Raw genomic sequence first — 16575 nt, 5'->3', positions numbered from 1 at the left:
CACTAGTTATCTTCGACCATTACTAGAATATCTGGCGCGTTGGCGCACTTAAAAAGTCCACGGCATTACCGGCTCCCTCGCGCGATCTGGTGATAATGAAATCAGTATGGTTGCCCTAGCCAATAAGCGAGGAGGACGATCTACGCAGGCGGGAGGTGTGACAAAAGTCGTAAAAACTCCCCACTCGTTTTTGGCGTCAAAGATTTCGTGCGTTTTACCGCTGATTTTACACCTCCAGAATGCGTAGATGTTAAAATTAGAAAGAGCTGACATTTCTGCCTCTTTTGGAGCTAACAACATACGAAGGTATATCTCAAAGGTCGGAAGCCATGTTTTTATATTTTGTTTTGATACTCATACTAGATATTGAAGTACCAAGAGAAAATGTCGAGGTGAGACTTGACACTGGCAAGCGCCGTCATCTTCAGTGTCAGTAGGGACTCTTTGTCGCTACATTCACCCTTGTTCGAGAAGAGCCGTACCCAGAGAACGCGGAGTAGGGCAAGAGAAGTGACCGTGGCATATGCGCGTACCCTTTAACTAAGTCACCACAATCTGGTGCTTGTCGCAGAAAGTCTGTGATGTAATTCTTCCCTCTCGGAAATGCCGAGCCACTGTCGGCGATTTCTGAGATTTCTGCTGCAATTGATGACCACACTAACGCTCCCGCCTCGCCTCCTGGCACGGTTGTTTTGTACGACTGGTACGGTCCCAGTAGGTCTTCGCCATCTCGTGGATCGAGGGGGTGTAAAGGTCCCTCCTCAACACGAAATATTGGAATGACGCGCGAGAGGTTGGGGCTGAGTGGTACAGCAAATTCGTTTGGAGTGGTAACGCTCGTTTCGCGCGAGTGCCAGTTATCTAAGTCAACAGCGTCGATCCCGGCGACAGCCGCAGCCTCAATCATTGGTGGCGAATCAAAGGCACCACAGAACAGCAGCGACAAAAACCACTCAGCCACCTCAGGCAGTGCCATAACTCCTTCAGGTTTATCATCACTCTCCTCATGGCCTCCAACCTGATTTCCCTTTGCCCACTTCAACCATTCTAGGCAAGCGTTTGTCTCTGGATGCTCTTCACCGTACCAAAGCAAGCAATCGTTGTACGCAGCAGTGAATCGCTGAACAGCCTCGTGCACCTTCCCACGCGCGACGAGCACCGCGCCAAGGTTACGCAAACGTAGTGCGTTGGCAGGGCTCGAACGCCCCAAAGCTACAGTGCCAAGAGAGACTGCGCGCGCACAGAGCCGCGTTGCAGCTGTTACGGCGTTGTTAGACTTCATCAGCAGGCCAAGGTTGTTCAAGACATCTGCCACTGTGTTCAGCGTACCTCCTTCGCCAAGGATTGCCACCATGTTTGTATGTGTCGCATATTCTTCGAGCACTACGCCTTCCGCAAGTTCATCGCAAAAAAAGGTACGGTTAACAACCTCTTCCTCTCTCGCTACTGCTGCCGCGACGTCGTTTGGTAACACCCTTCTAAGGTGTTCCAACGCTCGAGTGTACACTGCCCTCGCGCCAAATGGATCTCCCAGCGCTATGCGGCACGTCGCAAGGCCGTTGAGGAATCTTGCTAGGGAGATGCGAGAAAACGCTGTACGCGTGGACTCCTCCACTCGGATAGCCTCGGCGAGATACTCGTTTGCAGTCGACGGGTCGTCGGCGGTGCAGTACAACGCGCCGACACTAGCGTACCGCGCCGCTACGTCCGGATGCGCCTCTCCGTGCTGTGCCACATCGCAACTCACGGCGGCGATGTACTTACCGAGCGCTGATTCAAGCTCGCCGTTAGCCGCTAGGTCGTCGCCCTGTTCGGGGGAGGGTAGGCGTCAGCGAACGTCACAAACGGTAGACTACAACGAGGATGCGGCCACGGAGTAGATAGGTAAAAGGCACAGACGGCGACCGAGACCGTGCGTATTAGCCGACATGGTCGACTCGTGCGCGGAGAGGAGAGAGGTGACAAGTGTTGCCATTTTCAGGCGAGTGCCCACAGCTCACAGAACCTCACACAGACAGGCATGGCAGCCACGCACCTCGTCGCTGAGCCGTTGCCCCGCTGTGCGGCCGCCTTCGACGGCCATTCGTGGGGCTCCGGATCCGGACACTGGAATTACGTCGTGGGGATTAGAGGAGTGGCCCAGCCGTCTTCCGAACTCGAACTAACTTCCGTAGTGTAAGTTGGTAGGAGCCGAATTTTTGGAGTGCTGAAAAATATTGGAGAAATACGTAAAAAAGTCGATGAACCGATGAAAAAATGGGTGAAAAAATGCGAGACTTCGAGATTTCATCGGCCTCGAGCTGAATCGATCGAATCCGCTGTAATATTTGACCCCTGCCGCGTCCGTCCTCGGCTCCTCGGTCGAAAGATGCCCGGTTTTCGTGCATCAGCAGCTCAAGATTGCGTAGAAACACACACGAAGGGCGCACCTCCCCCCCCCCCCCCCACGCCCGCTCACACGTCCGCGTGGTCCGCCATGACCACGATGCGCGCATGGTGCGTCCCGATCAGCGATACACGCATCCCTTCGCTCGCGTTGACACGACGCCCGCGCGCATTTTAATCTCCCGCGTTTTTTTTTCATACGCGACTTAGTCAGGAAAGCGTACGAGTACGGAACGTACACGAGCGCGGTGACTCGGGAATCATCAACAAGCCCCCGCCCCCGCAAGACACGAGCAAAGTCGACTGTGTCGCCCTCGTGGATGCCTTAGGCATCACGCCGGCCGAAGAACGGCCGGTTTAGAAGCGTTTATGTATATATCAAGCCCATATTTACGACCTCTCCAATATTTAGCAATTCTGGCAGTTCTGGCAGCCCGCCTCCCTCCTTCACGAACGAGTGGAAACGCTCGACGAGGAGGCGTTACGGTTTCAGGGATCGAACTACGCGACGAGGGCTTTCCAACGCGATCTCTTTCGAGGTCAACGTCCAAGATACGACCCCTATTTAGGCGTTTCCTAAATATAGCTCCAAAAATTCGGCTCCTACCAACTTACTTTCGAGTGCACGAAAATATCCAGCCCTACGTACGAGTACACGTACGTGTACGTGTACGTGTACAACGTAACGTTATTATTGTACACATATATCATATCATAGAATAGTGTTACGAGTACGGTCTGAGTCAGCAGTACGAAAGTAGTACGGAGTACACGTAGTACTACTACGTACGGACCCTAATAAATCAGGAACCGTACCTTCGAAGGTAGCTATCATAGCTAGACACTGAGTCTGCCTTGCGAAGATCGATCGTGAGGTGACAAGGGCCGTCGTGTCAAGTTCAAGATACACAAGCACAGATGACGAGAATGTGCCGAAATGTACGAGTGGATTCTGGGACAGGTCTGGGGAAGCCTGAATCCGAGTAAGCGTGCGGGAATGACGAATCCCGTGCGCTACGAAGCAGGAGGTAACGAAGTGACGAAACTGACAAGACAGTTTCAGAACGGTTTGAGTGAGAGTAACAGCAACCTATATCAGTCCTATATCCAATCGGGAGGATGAGCGAATCAACCCTACGACCGTTACAGGACACAAGTTGTGGCGGAGGGCGAACTTAATCGGTTATCGTTTTAAAAGAAATAACCAGGATCTTGATGAGGAAGGCGAAGGTGTGTTGTTGGATTAGTGGGGGGGTGACACTGATTCTCGTAACTTGAAGAGGCAACGAGGATGGTGTATAAATAGAACATAGAACAAACGCGCGCGTAGAATGTGCACTAACAGATGCAAACAACAATGTGCGATACAAAAATTCAAGTTTTAGGCAACCGTACACGTAGTTCCTACTTTGAAGAGTCTTTGAAGTATCATATGAAGGTAGAGTCTAGCTAGCTAGCTAGCTAGTGGCTATCAGCGAAAGGAGAGCTTTATAAAGGATATTAAAATGATGACGTACTACGCAGGCCGGAGGTGTGACATTAGCGGCAAATAGCAAACGAGAATTCTCGTTTGCCCCCCCCCCCCGTCCCATCGGGATGGTTTTCCGATCAAAAATGCTGAAAGGGTATTTTTCATCGCAAGAGCCGATCAAAGGGTTTTTGCCGCTAATGTCACACCTTCGGCCTGCGTAGTATGAGCAAATAGTCAGAGCGTAGTACGTTTTTAAAAGGATGAACTACTGATGAGCTCATCCTTTTAACTGCCACGCCGCGCGAGGACAGTCAGAGAGGCGCGCGCCGCGGTTGAGGCCGGAGAGTCAAAGCGAACATCGACTAGACAGCGTAATCGGTCATTCCAGCGTGTTTTATACACCTGGGGCGCTGAAGCAGGCTGTCACGGCGCACAGATCCGTCGTTTGCAAAACAGACTCGGCGTTACGAAACATTTGCCGTCTCCTGAGCTCGCGTACGCGACGTCGAAACTTCATGCTAACAGTTCTGAACGTAAAAAAACTTCGTGATTATATCGCGTGAACACATTAGCGCATATTTAAAATTCGCGCAGCGCAAAAAAACACGATCGCTTGCGTCGGCAGTCGAACTCCGCGGGTCGAGGCTGGAGCTGCGAAGAAAAATGCTCTTTTACAAATCGACACGATCGCGCCAATCTATGCTTTGCTCGTGCGATTCAGACACGAACGCGGTCGATCCGCGCGCCTCGAGGGTGATGTAATCTAACATGCCGTGCAGTTACAGAGCCAAAAACGGCGTCTGCGCGATGTTATAGCACACCGCGCGCTCATCCTTTCGCCATCCTTTCTAAGCGCATATCCGTTCGCTTTTAGCCACTAGCTAGCTATCCTATCTAGGGCCCTACGGAAGCAGTGTACGTAACGGGTTGTAACGGGTTGTACTGTACACGACTACACGTACAGTCGTACACGTATCATACAACGTTGTACGAAAGTACGAAAATAGATACCTTCGTACTTTCGAGAGTACGAAAGTATTTTCGTACGAAAGTACTTTCGTACGAAGGTATCTTCGAAGACTCTTCGAAGAATACACTAACGTTGTACGTGTACGTGTACACGTACAGTACAAGTATTTGACGGAGCTTTATGGGTTGACCACCGGAGCCTCCAAAAAAACCCTCCTTGTATTTCATCAACAAAATTACTGTAGTTGTAGTTGTACAACGTTGTACGTGTACGTGTACACGTACACGTACAGCTGCACACGTAAACTACAACATACACGTACTGTACGGAAATAATACGTTGTACGAAAGTACGAAAGTACTTCCGGAAGTAGGCAGGGCTAACGTTAGAAAGTACAGTCGAGAAAATTCAAAAAAGGTGAAACGTAAGGTTGTCAACACAGAGCCTAATCATTCGAGCGCATCATCACCTCTTCCGGCATCTAGACATAGACAACAATCCCAAAAGTTGCCGGTTTTCTTTTGAAGTATAATTGAAAGGCGTTCCGAAAAAGTACGTTAGCAGATGGTCACAAGGAAAAATGTTTTAAATACTGAAGAGGTCGCCTCACGCACTCTTCCTTTGTTTGCGTCTTTGACGGATAACAGCATCAATATCGCGCTCGTCGCTTCTGCATGGTGTGCAAGGTATGGCGTTGACCCATCTGCTGCTGTTGCCGAGCTCTACACGCTTATCGCGAAGGTGTGTCAAGTCCCTCCAAAACTCGTTTGTTTGATTCACGAGCTGGCCCGAAGAGTACACCTCTGAGAAAGATGTCAATCCCAAAATATGCAGGCTGGTGGTAGTGCAACAACGATTACGTCCATCGAATTAATGGACTGCAGCCTTGAAGATATAGGTGCAAGAGTCCTCTCGGAGTTCGCAGTTCGGAACCACGACTCTGATGTTCTGTTGGAGAACTCAGATCCGAGAATAGCAAAGGAGCTAACGAAGTCTTTCAGGAACAACTACCTCCAGTTCTGGGACAGTCTGATTCGAGATAGCTGCCAAACTGATTTGCTCTTCCTCTCTCGAATATCGCCATCTGGCCGTGCAGAGCGTGCCGGTGAAGAAAAACCTTGCTTGGTGTCCTCGGTACCCCTTTTTGATTCGCTTGTCGACCTCATCACCATGTTTTCTAGCACGAGGGCAAGGAAAATTCGTGTAGCGGCAACTGAAGCCGGCTTGCAGCTGGTGACTTCACTGATTCAAACTGTCAAACTTCATGCTGATACGCGAGATATGAAGCAACGTCAGCTGGACGCTGAAATAAATAAAAGAAAAAGATCAAATAACCTCATGATCAGGACACTCAAGGAAGCTTTAGTCCTCACACAGAATCGAGTTAACAGTACAGAGGGCATGATAAAGGAAACATTCAACAGAGTATTCACGCATCGATTCAGAGATACGGATGCAAACATCCGTACAAGCTGCATGCGTTCCATTGGCCACTGGATGCGAGACCATCCACTCTTTTTCCTTTCGGACTTTTATCTGAAGTATTTAGGTTGGTCCCTAAATGATAAGAACCCAGACGTGCGGCTTGCAGTACTGGTTGCACTGCGTGATTTGTACAGAGCATCTTCTGAAAATTTGGCATTGATGGACACATTCAATGCCCGTTTTATGTATCGTGTGATAGAGATGCTGGATGATATTGACCCCAGAGTTGCAGCTGAAGCTGTTTCGACTGTTGGGCTGCTGTTAGAAGCCAGTGTCCTTCCGCATAAAGATGCTGGTGCAGTAGTCTCGCTCCTGTTGGATAGAAGTGAACATGTCCGTTGCGCTGCTGCTGCTTTAATCCCCAGCCTTGCTTCTCGTGAGAGCAGAAATAGAGGTGCAGTACCCCCGCCATGCTATGTGACGCACTCACCTGCCACAAAAATACATAATGAAAACATCCGAGACACTTCCCGTGATACTATCATGTCAGTCGTTCGCATTATTAAAGATCTTCAAGGCAGCCGTGCACGCAGTGCTATCACAGTTGACGCACTCTGGAGTATTCATCACTCGACTCTTTCAGACTGGGAACTTCTCTGCAGGATGCTGCTTTTCGAAAGTCCCGAGGTTGGTAAGCCTCACGACCCAGTGTCAGATGCGGAATTGACGAGCAACGATGCAGCTATACTCTCAAATATATTTGCTTGCGCTGTTCGTCGGGCATGTGGAGAACAACTTTTGAGGCGAATAGACGCCCGTGGTATGACCGGTGGACGAGCAACTCAACGTCTTTCGATAAAAGCCCAGCGAAAAGAAAAAGAATATGCTCAGGAGACGTTTACAAAAGCTGCGATGAACTCGATCCCTTCCTTACTTTGTAGGTGGAGTTCAGACGCGGCTGTAATTGGACCACTAATCGAAACATTGAGACACGTTAAGCTTGAGCATTTTTTGCTGATGCACAGAGAAAATGACTTCGAAGAAATTCTAAATTGCATTGGCAGCTTATTTTTTCAACACTCGAGCAGGCGAATAATTGATGCATGCGTAGAATTCACATTCCACGCTATAACGAATAGTCACGGAGCACTCAACGAAATCAGCAGAAAATTCTGTGAAAATTCTTTCCACAAAATTTCAGAACGGTTGCATCATGTTTTTACTGCTATGAAGGAAAGGAATGGCTGCAATACTTCGCATGCTCACGAAGGAAACATTGACCTTATTTGCGATTCAGGAAAAACATCCTATGCGCATTCAACATTACAGAACAGGGAGATATATTTCCAACTTCATGGGGACTTGGCACGACTGAATGCATTTCTATCGCTTTTACCGCCACCTGCAATAGCTCAAAACCCGCTCAAGAAATTTAACTTCTTTTGTGACCTTACTTCATTTATTACCAGTGCCGCGCACGGCAGTTCGCGCGTCAGCGTGCATGCAGTAGCTCTTGCACTTCGTGCTTTATCGCTCGCCTTGAGGCATGACATTCTATCGCTTCTTCACAAGAAAGATTTGTCTATTTCAGCAATAGCGGCACACGTTTCGATCCGAGACGACTTCATCTTTAACGCTATAGCTCTCGCCAAACTTTCTGATGGATTATATTCTGGGAGCCGTATTTTGGCCAAGGCGGTCATATCTGCTGTGACGAATCTTATTATTTGCTGCCAAGCTTCTCACGTTGTATTTGACACAGGTCTTAGGCGAGCTGGAATAGCAATAGAAGTTCTCGAAACACTCGAACTTCGCTTCTCTGAATCTACCTTGCGAACAATATGGGATACCTGTAATCGTCTTCTCGATATTCCTGCAGAAGGTAGTGTTCAAGGAGTAGATGCTGAAGACTATTGCGCGGATGGTGAGATTTCCAGACTTGCATATGGGCTTGCCATGTACGATATCGCAAAGACAACCCATGGATTTGTCGCAGCTGAGCTCTTAGCAAACTATGGTCATGCTGGGCATTGGACTGATCATGCCATTGCCGCGATCTTCATCGATCTCCGTCACCTAGGACCACACGCAGCCGGGAGTACAGTCACCATATCCCTAGCATCTGCTTTCGAAGAAATAGTTGTAGGAGATCAGGAAGTTGCAGTTGATCTCGAGGAAGCATTTGTTGAGTTTGCTGAGCGCCTCGCAGGATTATTCATGGTGGGTAGTCAGCGTGATAGAGTGGCAGTTCGATGTGTTGTCGAAGAGGGGCTCAATTTTGTTGTCCCGACGGCAGCACCAAACCCAATGCGACTTTCTTTTCTGTCCTTGGGACTCAAACCATTCATCCCAAAACTTGCCACGAAAGACGCGAAGTCGCTGATTGATCCACTGAACACAGTTCTTTCAGCTGTTCGATCAGAGGAAAGAGCAGCTCTTCCGCTCCTGGACTTCGTGAATTGTGTGGCAACACGTGCACGGGGTGCATGTTGCCGGTAATTTATCACCTGTAGGCCTTTATAATATATTGTAGCTGAGTACTTCTACGTTGTAGTAAGTACTTCCGTACAATTACACGTAGTTTGAAAGTGTATTTAAACTTAAAGAAGAAATATGAGTAACCTAATACTAGTAACCTTATGTGCGCGTAACTTACACGTAGACTAATATTACATCATTAAATTTCTTTGCTGAACAGTAAATATTGTCAGAGGTAAAGTGTGGCCGAGCAAGCTAGTCTAATTCTATTGTCCTTCACATATTTCCATACGATGCTGAAGGCACGAGAAGCTGCCCAATCATAGATGGACCTTGCCTCCATGAAGAAAGAAACAGTGTCCGTCGTTGATCCAATTTCCTGTTTCACCCAGACATCCAGGTTCGCGGTTCTGTCGAGTCAACGCGACTTATATGCATCTACTTTGTGAGATACACTCTGCGGGTTCACATCTCACCTCATAAAATTCTCTGTCCATAAATCGAATTCGATCTTGAAATAAATGAGGGTGTAGCCTGAGAACGATATGACGCGTGTAAGAACTTTTCTGCTTCTTCTTTCTGTTCTCTTCGAGTGAGTGCTGCGTCTATGTTGGTCTGGACCGCCCGCCGCCTAACTCTGTCTTTCATCTCTTTGATGTACTCGGCCTTGGCACTGTCTCTATCGATTTTTTGCTTCAATTTAAATCGATGTAATGCCTCCTGTTTCTTATTCATCTCGGTGCGCAGTCTGCGGTCATCAAACGATAAATTGCGCTCTGTAAGGGTCATTTGCCGATGAAACGCATTTGCTGCCGTGACTTCCTTGGCTTTGCGATCTGCAATATCTGACTCAGCCAAAAATCGTGCAACACGGTTTGACTGTATCCTTTGAGCCTCTTCTTTTATTCGACGCCTCACGCCTTCCCTCTCCTGGTTCCGCATCTTCTCTAACTTTATCTCACAGTGCCGGTACTCGTTCAACTGCTGCATTCGAGCGTTCTGCTTCTTCTCTCGTTCATGGAGCTCTATCAATCTTTCATGGTTATGAACCTCCGCACAAGCTTTCGCTCGGCCGAGTCTGTACTGAAACTCAGTTGCTGTGGCTTCCAGTGTCGACCTGCGGTTCTCCTCGCGCTGCGAAGCTAACTGCTCTCGACGACGCTCGTCGGCTAGCAGTTCATTTTTTTTCGTACGGATGCGTGCATCTTGCTGCTTGACGATCGCACGGGTGCGCTCCTTCCAGTCTGCCACTTTTTTTGCCTGCCGAACAGCTGCTTCCTTGGCCTCCAGCTTCGTAAGCTTATCCTGACGTTCTCTTGCTTCTCGCTCTGCTTTCTGCTGTTTGAAAGTTTCAGACATCAAGCGACGGCGTTCAAGCTCAGCATTTCGCTGTGCCCTTGCTTCCTCCATCGACATTTTGTACATGTTGTCAATACGATACTTCTCTTTTTCCTTCATGTCAGCCTCCCTACTTTGAAAGTTCGAGTTTTCTCTGTGTAATTTTGTCTCTAGCAACTTCCGGGAGTGCATACTCTTCTTAAGCTCCTCCAAGCGCACGTTGTTAAGCCTGCGTTGTCTATCCTGATGTCGCAGCAAACGAGCAGTCGCTTGTCGAACAGCTGTGCTTTCTGCCGCTGCAAGTACATCTAGGCTCGAAATAACACCCTGCCTTTCATGAAAGTGGTTGACTACATTGGTCTCCGGGATACGTGACCTCAGTATGCTCAGGCTCTGTAGCAGATTTTCGCGGCGATTTTGCGCGTGTTGATATTTAAGCATCCAGATCTTCGAGTCAACGTTTGATTCGCGGTAATCCTCCATGCAAACTGGCTTCAATTGAACAGGGTCCACGCCCAACTCTAGGCAAGCTTCGACTGACCTTGGGGAGGTAAGACGAGGGATTTTGTCACCTATCTGCAGCCTTCCGAAGTCATCAATGGTGACAGTGGCACCAGCTCTTTGTGATACAAAAGCGGGCGAGGCAATGTCTTGAACCCAGAAGTCGAGATTAAGTTCTTTCCGTTGCTTTTGAATAGGCCGAGTTGAAGATGACCGAATTCCGTTCATCCTTGCTTCCCGACACTTAAAATACTTTTCCTTGGATATGCAGAGTTTCGCCGCTAGTTTCCGAGGCTCCAATTAACTCTGTCGTGAAAGAGAATTCGGGTTGTGTTGAAACTGACCGTCTGACCGCTTCTGCGATGTTAAGGTACGAGTACGTGTAGCCCTAGTGTACAGTGCAGTAGTCCTCTGTACCTTCTTTCGTACTTTCGTACGTTTTTGCAATTTGTATGCGTAATATAACTTTCGTACGAAGGTAGGATACAGGTACGTAATTCGAAAAAAACCAGCAAAAAACGTACTCGTGACAAAAAACACGTACACAAGGGTACGCGCGAGCACCCGCGCGCGAAACACTACTCCTCCGCGCGCGATGCACGTCTGCGCGCGAAGCTTTGCACGATGACACTTCTAAGGCATGCGCACAACCCTATGGTGGCGGTTTTTCGAATTTCGCGCGCGTCGCGAAGAAAGCGCAGATCTTGCCAAGAATCGCGATTCGTGACGACCGCGTACCCTTCTCGCGGCAGAGAGCATGAACGCGAAATCCCCCACCATAGGAAGTTCAACCTTGATGCCTGGAACAAGATGATGCAAAAAAAAATCGTCGCGATCTCATTCGAGGAAGGAGTAGTGTTTCGCGTCGAGGATCAGCTCTTTAAGAATTCGCTTCATCGTGCCACAACGCCTGGACGGGCTGTAATATCATGATATTGAAGCATTTTCCACTATCGTCCACGCCTCTTTCATCTCATCTTTCAAGAACATGCCGTGGTACAGACAAACTGGGCACACCCACGTGCCATCATCCTTGAAGTGTTTCGCGCGCGGGTGTTCGCGCGTACACTTTTGTACGTGTTTTTAGTCACGAGTATGCTTTTTTGCTGGTTTTTTCGAATTACGTAGAGGACTACACGTACGTGTACGTGTACACGTACTGTACACGTACAACTTAAGCTGGCGACACTGAAAACTTTCTCGACAAAAATGTTCGTACGTTGTACATGTACACGTACTGTACATGTACGTACACGTAGGGCTCGCTACTTTGTACGAATAAGGTATGATATGATACGAAGGTAACGTGTAGGTCTACAGCGTTGTACGTGTACACGTAATAGTACTTTCGTACGAAAGTATGACGAACAAAACATATGTAGATTTCGATATTTAAATATTTTTCAGCTCGCGGAGAAAACAGCGTCGCAGGGCTGAACGCCGGCATTGGCGCCGCGCCGCGGCACCGCGCCACGGTCATGGCGCGCACGAGGCGACAAAATGGAAGGGAGAGAGGTCATCCGTGAGTTCCACTGGATGCTATGAAAATTCAAGCGACGCGGTTTCCGTGAGCGCGAATCTGCTGACGCGATTGCGCGTTTCCGCGCTCCATTTCGTCGCGAGCGCGTGAAAAAATATTCTAATCGCAGAAATATATATTGCGCACGATGCGTATGGGAAGCAGTCACGAATGTAATTAAAATATTTAAATATCGAAATCTACTTATTATGTTTTGTTTGTCATACTTTCGAAAGTACGAAAGTACCTTCGAAAGTACTTTCGAAAGTATCGAAAGTATCATACTTTCGAAAGTACTTTCGAAAGTACTTTCGTACGAAAGTACGAAAGTAGTTGTACTTCGGAAGAAAGAATTTACAGTTTTACACGTTACATGTAGTCATGTGCGTGTACACATAGTCGTACACGTACCTTCGAAGGTACTTTCGAGGTACAACGTTACACGTACAGTACGTGTACAGTAAGTTGCCAACTTTTATGTATCAATAAATATTTACTTTCGTACGAAAGTAAGTTAACTTTTACGAAGGTACCTTCGAATAACGAAGGTACAACGTTGTACTGTACACGTACACGTACGAAGGTAAATAAACACATATTACCTTCGTACATAACAACTTATCATACACTAAAAGTTGACTTATGATATTCATTTATTATTTTCACTACGCGTACTGTACACGTGTACTGTTTTATACTGTACGTGTCGCCCTTCAACGTTGTAGACTTGTCATACCTTCGTACGAAAGTACTTCAGTACAACGTTCGAACGTTGTACTTCCGGAAGGTCATCAAGCTCGCCACGCAGTGATGACGGTCGAAGTTCAACACCGCGTTAGAGAGACTGCGCTTGATTTCGATGTTTTTTTGGAAGATCTAAAGCAATGGACCCGTGAAGTTCAGCAGAAGGATAAAGCTCTTCGCTGCCTTGAGTTTGCTCTGGACAAAAAGGAAGAGTGTCGCACGAGCGCACCGGCATCTGCCAAATATATTCCTGTGAAAGTGCGAGCCCGCGCGCGATTACTTCTTGATAACGCCGAAGGCGAATTCGAAAACCGAGACTCATCAAAACACGGAACTTTCCTCGAAGAGTTGCTGAAAATTGGTAATGGCTGCTTTCGAAAGAGAGAATATGACAGTGCCATTTTGCACTACAGTAGGTACATTCAGACACACAGAAATAGCAGTGCAGCGTTTGCGAATCGAGCAATGTGTCATATGAATAATAAGTGCTGGGCGCTTGCCGAAGTCGACTGCACATATGCCTTAGAAGTAGACCCAAACAACGTAAAGGTTGGTCAAATATTTAACTGAAAAACTGTTTCTGTTTCACTCAAAAAGCTTTTTATGTGAAGCAGGCACTCCATAGAAGAGGAAGTACACGGCAAGAACTTGGGAAGGAGTTGGAAGCAACGATGGACTTTGAACAAGCACTGCGGTTCAGGCCGAACAACAAGTTTCTTTTCCACGAACGATACAGAAGCAGACTAATGCATGAGATCACCTCAAATGTGAGACACACAAGCTTGCGCAAAGTTTTGAGGTTAAGTCAGGGAGAACAAAACGAGTTCAAAGTGGGTAGATGATAGATACAGTCCATTTAATATGTAGAACAATCCCAACATGTTCCCATGCACGTGCTGAAATAGCCGCGCATGCTGACACATCCTGATTTGGGTCACCAAAGGAAAATGTTAAGAGCTGGCTCCAGCTACTCTTGTTCTTGAAGAGTTAGTTTGCTCCTTTCCAGCTGAGATTCTTGCTTGACGGATTACTACTTTTGTGTGCAAAATCTTTGCTTCTACTTGTTTTCCTCTTCTTCAAGTACTCTGAGGGTTCGTCGTGGTCATCGTGTATTTCATCAGTCGTTTCGTCAGTCAGCTTTTCTCCCTCAGTGTGCTTGTTCTTTTTGCCAGTTTTGGCTGAAGAACACGTCACCTTTTGACTCCGAATGTAGCTAGGTAGGTGACACAGATGTGGCTGTTCTTGGTGGCTGATCAAGCAAGAAGCTCGCTTAAGTAGGGCTAGATCTGTTGGATTACCATCGAAATGTGCAGCGAGCCGCTCAGAGTTCAGTAGTTCAGCTCGCAATTCTCGAAGCCTTGCTTCCCGTACTGCTGTACGGCCGACGGCGCGGGCAGCATCCTCCGCCCGGTAACGGAGAGCCTCAACAGCTTCCCTGCGAAGCATTTTATATGGCATCAACGCAATCGCTGAACGCGTGTCGTGTCTGCTAACACTATGCCGGGATAGCATATCTTCGAGCGCGCGTGCGTTTTTTGGAGTAGTCAGTGTTATGGCAGTGCCTGGTTGTCCTGCACGGCCAGTCCGGCCAACACGGTGAATGTAGTCAGAGGCTGAAATGGGCACATCTAAATTTAGAACAGTGTGCACATCTTTGAAGTCTATTCCTCGCACAACACCGAATTCCGTTTGAGCATGCGACATTGCATTACGTTTTCGTTTTGTGTGTTTCGTAAACTTGCTTCTTTTCGATAAGCTGCAGTCGGTGACATCGGTGCTTTCAGCTTTAGATTCAAAAACTTCTTTCACTGGCACATCCTTGTTGTCATCGTTTACTACTGATATGCTGCTCGATAAGTCATCTGCCGCGGCGATCATATAGTCGTAAACCCCACGATTGAATTCATGTAGAATATGGGCACGAGAATTAGCTGGCAATTCTTCGTGAAGCACACAACAAGGTATTCCGAATTTGTGCAAGAAAAGACGAAGTCTGACAGCAGCATCTGGGCTCGATACAAAAACTAAGGACTTCTTCTTGCAAAGGCCAAGACGGAGTAGAGCCATACAATATAGTAGTTTGTCTTTTTCGAGAATCTCGAGGGCGTAGTGAGAGATCAAGGGCATTACTGCCGATTTACCTGTTGTAACTTGCTCTTCTTTTACCCTGCCACTGACAAAATTGTTTTCGAGCGCAATATCTACGTTTACTGGATTATGCAAAACAATTGCCTTAAGTTTTGAAAGATCATCAGGTGAAGTAGCAGATACAAGCATGCACTGACAACCACGTTCTGTGGCATCAGCTATGCAGCGAATGTCATCTTCATAACCAAAAGACAGCAGAAGATCAGCCTCATCAAGTACAAAGAACTCAAGGCCAGAGTTGAGTGCCCTGGGGGGGAATTTACCTCCACGTATACATGCGGCAACACGTGAGGGAGTGGACACAAGTATTTCTGGAGGCACCCCAGCGAAGTTGCGAGGTAAAACATCGGCACTACCAGAACATGTCAGCTCGCCTGCGCGTAAAGTAGGAGCGCACTCAACAAGAAATGAAACTGCCTCTTTCATCACTTGTTGAGCAAGCTCGTGCGTGGGAACGAGTATAAGCACCCGTGGATTAGACTTAGTTTTTGAATCGCTGCGCTGCATTATTTTATGTATGGCGGGAAGAAGGTACGCTGCGGTTTTGCCACTTCCTGTGTGTGCGCGTGCTAACACGTCTTTGCCAGCAAGAACCAGCGGGATCGCGCGGGACTGTACCGCAGTGGGACACTTGAACTTCTTCTTTGCCAGTGCCCTCAGAATACCACGATCTAGTCCTAGGGACGGCCATCCCGTATCATTATACCCAATCATGTCATTCTTTGTCTGTGTCGTCGTGTCTAAATGTCGTATTGTTGGGCGCGTGGGTTCGACGACGTTCGCGTGGCGAGCATTGTTTCAAGTCTCCGTGAAATGCAGCCCCACAAGTACGTACAGTAGTGTACTACACGTAGCCCTACATACGTGTACAGTACGGTAGTACGAAAGTATTACTTCCGGAAATAGAAAATCTTCGTTCGAAGATAAATAAGTTGACTTATTTACGGAAGTACGGAAGTTAAAAATGACTACACGTACGTGTACAACGTTGTACAGTGCAAAGTACTTTCGAAAGTACGAAAGTACGAAAGTATCATACTTTCGTACGAAAGTACGAAAGTACTTTCGTACTTTCGAAAGTACTTTCGTACGAAAGTACGAAAGTACGAAAGTACTTTCGTACTTTCGTACAACTTAGTGTACACGTACGTGTACACTACTTTTAGTTGCTATCAATCGTACATTTATAATTAGCGCCTCCGCGTTCCCGTCAGGATTCGTTGGATACAACCGCCCCATATCTCCGGCGTGCGCGCCATATCTCCGGCGCGCGCGCGCGAAAGTGCCGCTCCCGCGCGGCGTCGTTGTCGTTCGAGGACGAGTTCATCGTCACGTCCCGGTGCAGGTTTTTGCATACGGGGCTCCAAACGCATTTCATTGGCTGAAATTTTCGTAGGACCGGAAAAATGCCTAGTTGTAGATGGGTTTAGCTTCGACTTACATAGGGCACCAGTTGTGGAGGAGGATGTGCGAATTAGCCCTACATTGCCAGTGCTGTGTTCAATACTATATTAAACACGCCACTCTACAAACTCTGAACAGAAGTGAAGAGAAACAGCTTCGCGGCTTAAAGGGCGTAGGCCAGTCAGTACACGT

General features: G+C 47.7%; 5 protein-coding genes across 5 annotated transcripts; 2 read left to right on the top strand and 3 right to left on the bottom strand.

The window, feature by feature from the left end:
- Positions 1–430: 430 nt before the first annotated feature.
- MICPUCDRAFT_55514 (uncharacterized protein) lies at positions 431–1975 on the bottom strand (the record flags this gene model as incomplete). Its single annotated transcript, XM_003056035.1, has 2 exons — positions 431–1807; positions 1874–1975. 2 exons carry the CDS (start codon positions 1973–1975, stop codon positions 431–433), a joined length of 1479 nt encoding a protein of 492 aa, XP_003056081.1.
- Positions 1976–5248: 3273 nt separating this feature from the next.
- On the top strand, positions 5249–8882 carry STAG3 (sister chromatid arm cohesin). The gene is made up of 2 exons (XM_003056423.1): positions 5249–5567; positions 5661–8882. The coding sequence occupies exons 1-2, from the start codon at positions 5391–5393 to the stop codon at positions 8748–8750; spliced, it is 3267 nt and encodes a 1088-aa protein (XP_003056469.1). The 5' UTR covers positions 5249–5390; the 3' UTR covers positions 8751–8882.
- Positions 8883–11742: 2860 nt separating this feature from the next.
- Positions 11743–12048, bottom strand: MICPUCDRAFT_55511 (uncharacterized protein; the record flags this gene model as incomplete). The annotated part of the gene is made up of 1 exon (XM_003056034.1): positions 11743–12048. One exon carries the CDS (start codon positions 12046–12048, stop codon positions 11743–11745), a length of 306 nt encoding a protein of 101 aa, XP_003056080.1.
- Positions 12049–12729: 681 nt separating this feature from the next.
- On the top strand, positions 12730–13674 carry MICPUCDRAFT_64711 (uncharacterized protein; the record flags this gene model as incomplete). The annotated part of the gene is made up of 1 exon (XM_003056422.1): positions 12730–13674. The coding sequence occupies one exon, from the start codon at positions 12730–12732 to the stop codon at positions 13399–13401; it is 672 nt and encodes a 223-aa protein (XP_003056468.1). The 3' UTR covers positions 13402–13674.
- On the bottom strand, positions 13653–15726 carry MICPUCDRAFT_25020 (uncharacterized protein). Its single transcript, XM_003056033.1, has 2 exons — positions 14647–15726; positions 13653–14568 (listed from the first exon to the last, which is right to left on the bottom strand). The coding sequence occupies exons 1-2, from the start codon at positions 15691–15693 to the stop codon at positions 13819–13821; spliced, it is 1797 nt and encodes a 598-aa protein (XP_003056079.1). The 5' UTR covers positions 15694–15726; the 3' UTR covers positions 13653–13818.
- Positions 15727–16575: the final 849 nt, after the last annotated feature.

Source organism: Micromonas pusilla (genome assembly GCF_000151265.4).
Source record: "Micromonas pusilla CCMP1545 genomic scaffold MICPUCscaffold_2, whole genome shotgun sequence".
Classification (NCBI taxonomy): Eukaryota; Viridiplantae; Chlorophyta; class Mamiellophyceae; order Mamiellales; family Mamiellaceae; genus Micromonas; species Micromonas pusilla.
The sequence above is the reverse complement of the archived record's forward strand: the minus strand, read 5'-3'. Positions and strand labels throughout refer to the sequence as shown.

Excerpts from the sequence above, each read along its gene's own strand:
- STAG3 (XM_003056423.1), top strand. The coding sequence starts at position 5,391 with ATGGTCACAAGGAAAAATGTTTTAAATACTGAAGAGGTCGCCTCACGC. Across the intron at positions 5,568-5,660 it reads TCTACACGCTTATCGCGAAG|GCTGGTGGTAGTGCAACAAC; the intron begins GTGTGTCAAGTC and ends CAAAATATGCAG.
- MICPUCDRAFT_25020 (XM_003056033.1), bottom strand. The coding sequence starts at position 15,693 with ATGATTGGGTATAATGATACGGGATGGCCGTCCCTAGGACTAGATCGT. Across the intron at positions 14,569-14,646 it reads TAAACGATGACAACAAGGAT|TTTACGAAACACACAAAACG; the intron begins GTGCCAGTGAAA and ends AAAAGAAGCAAG.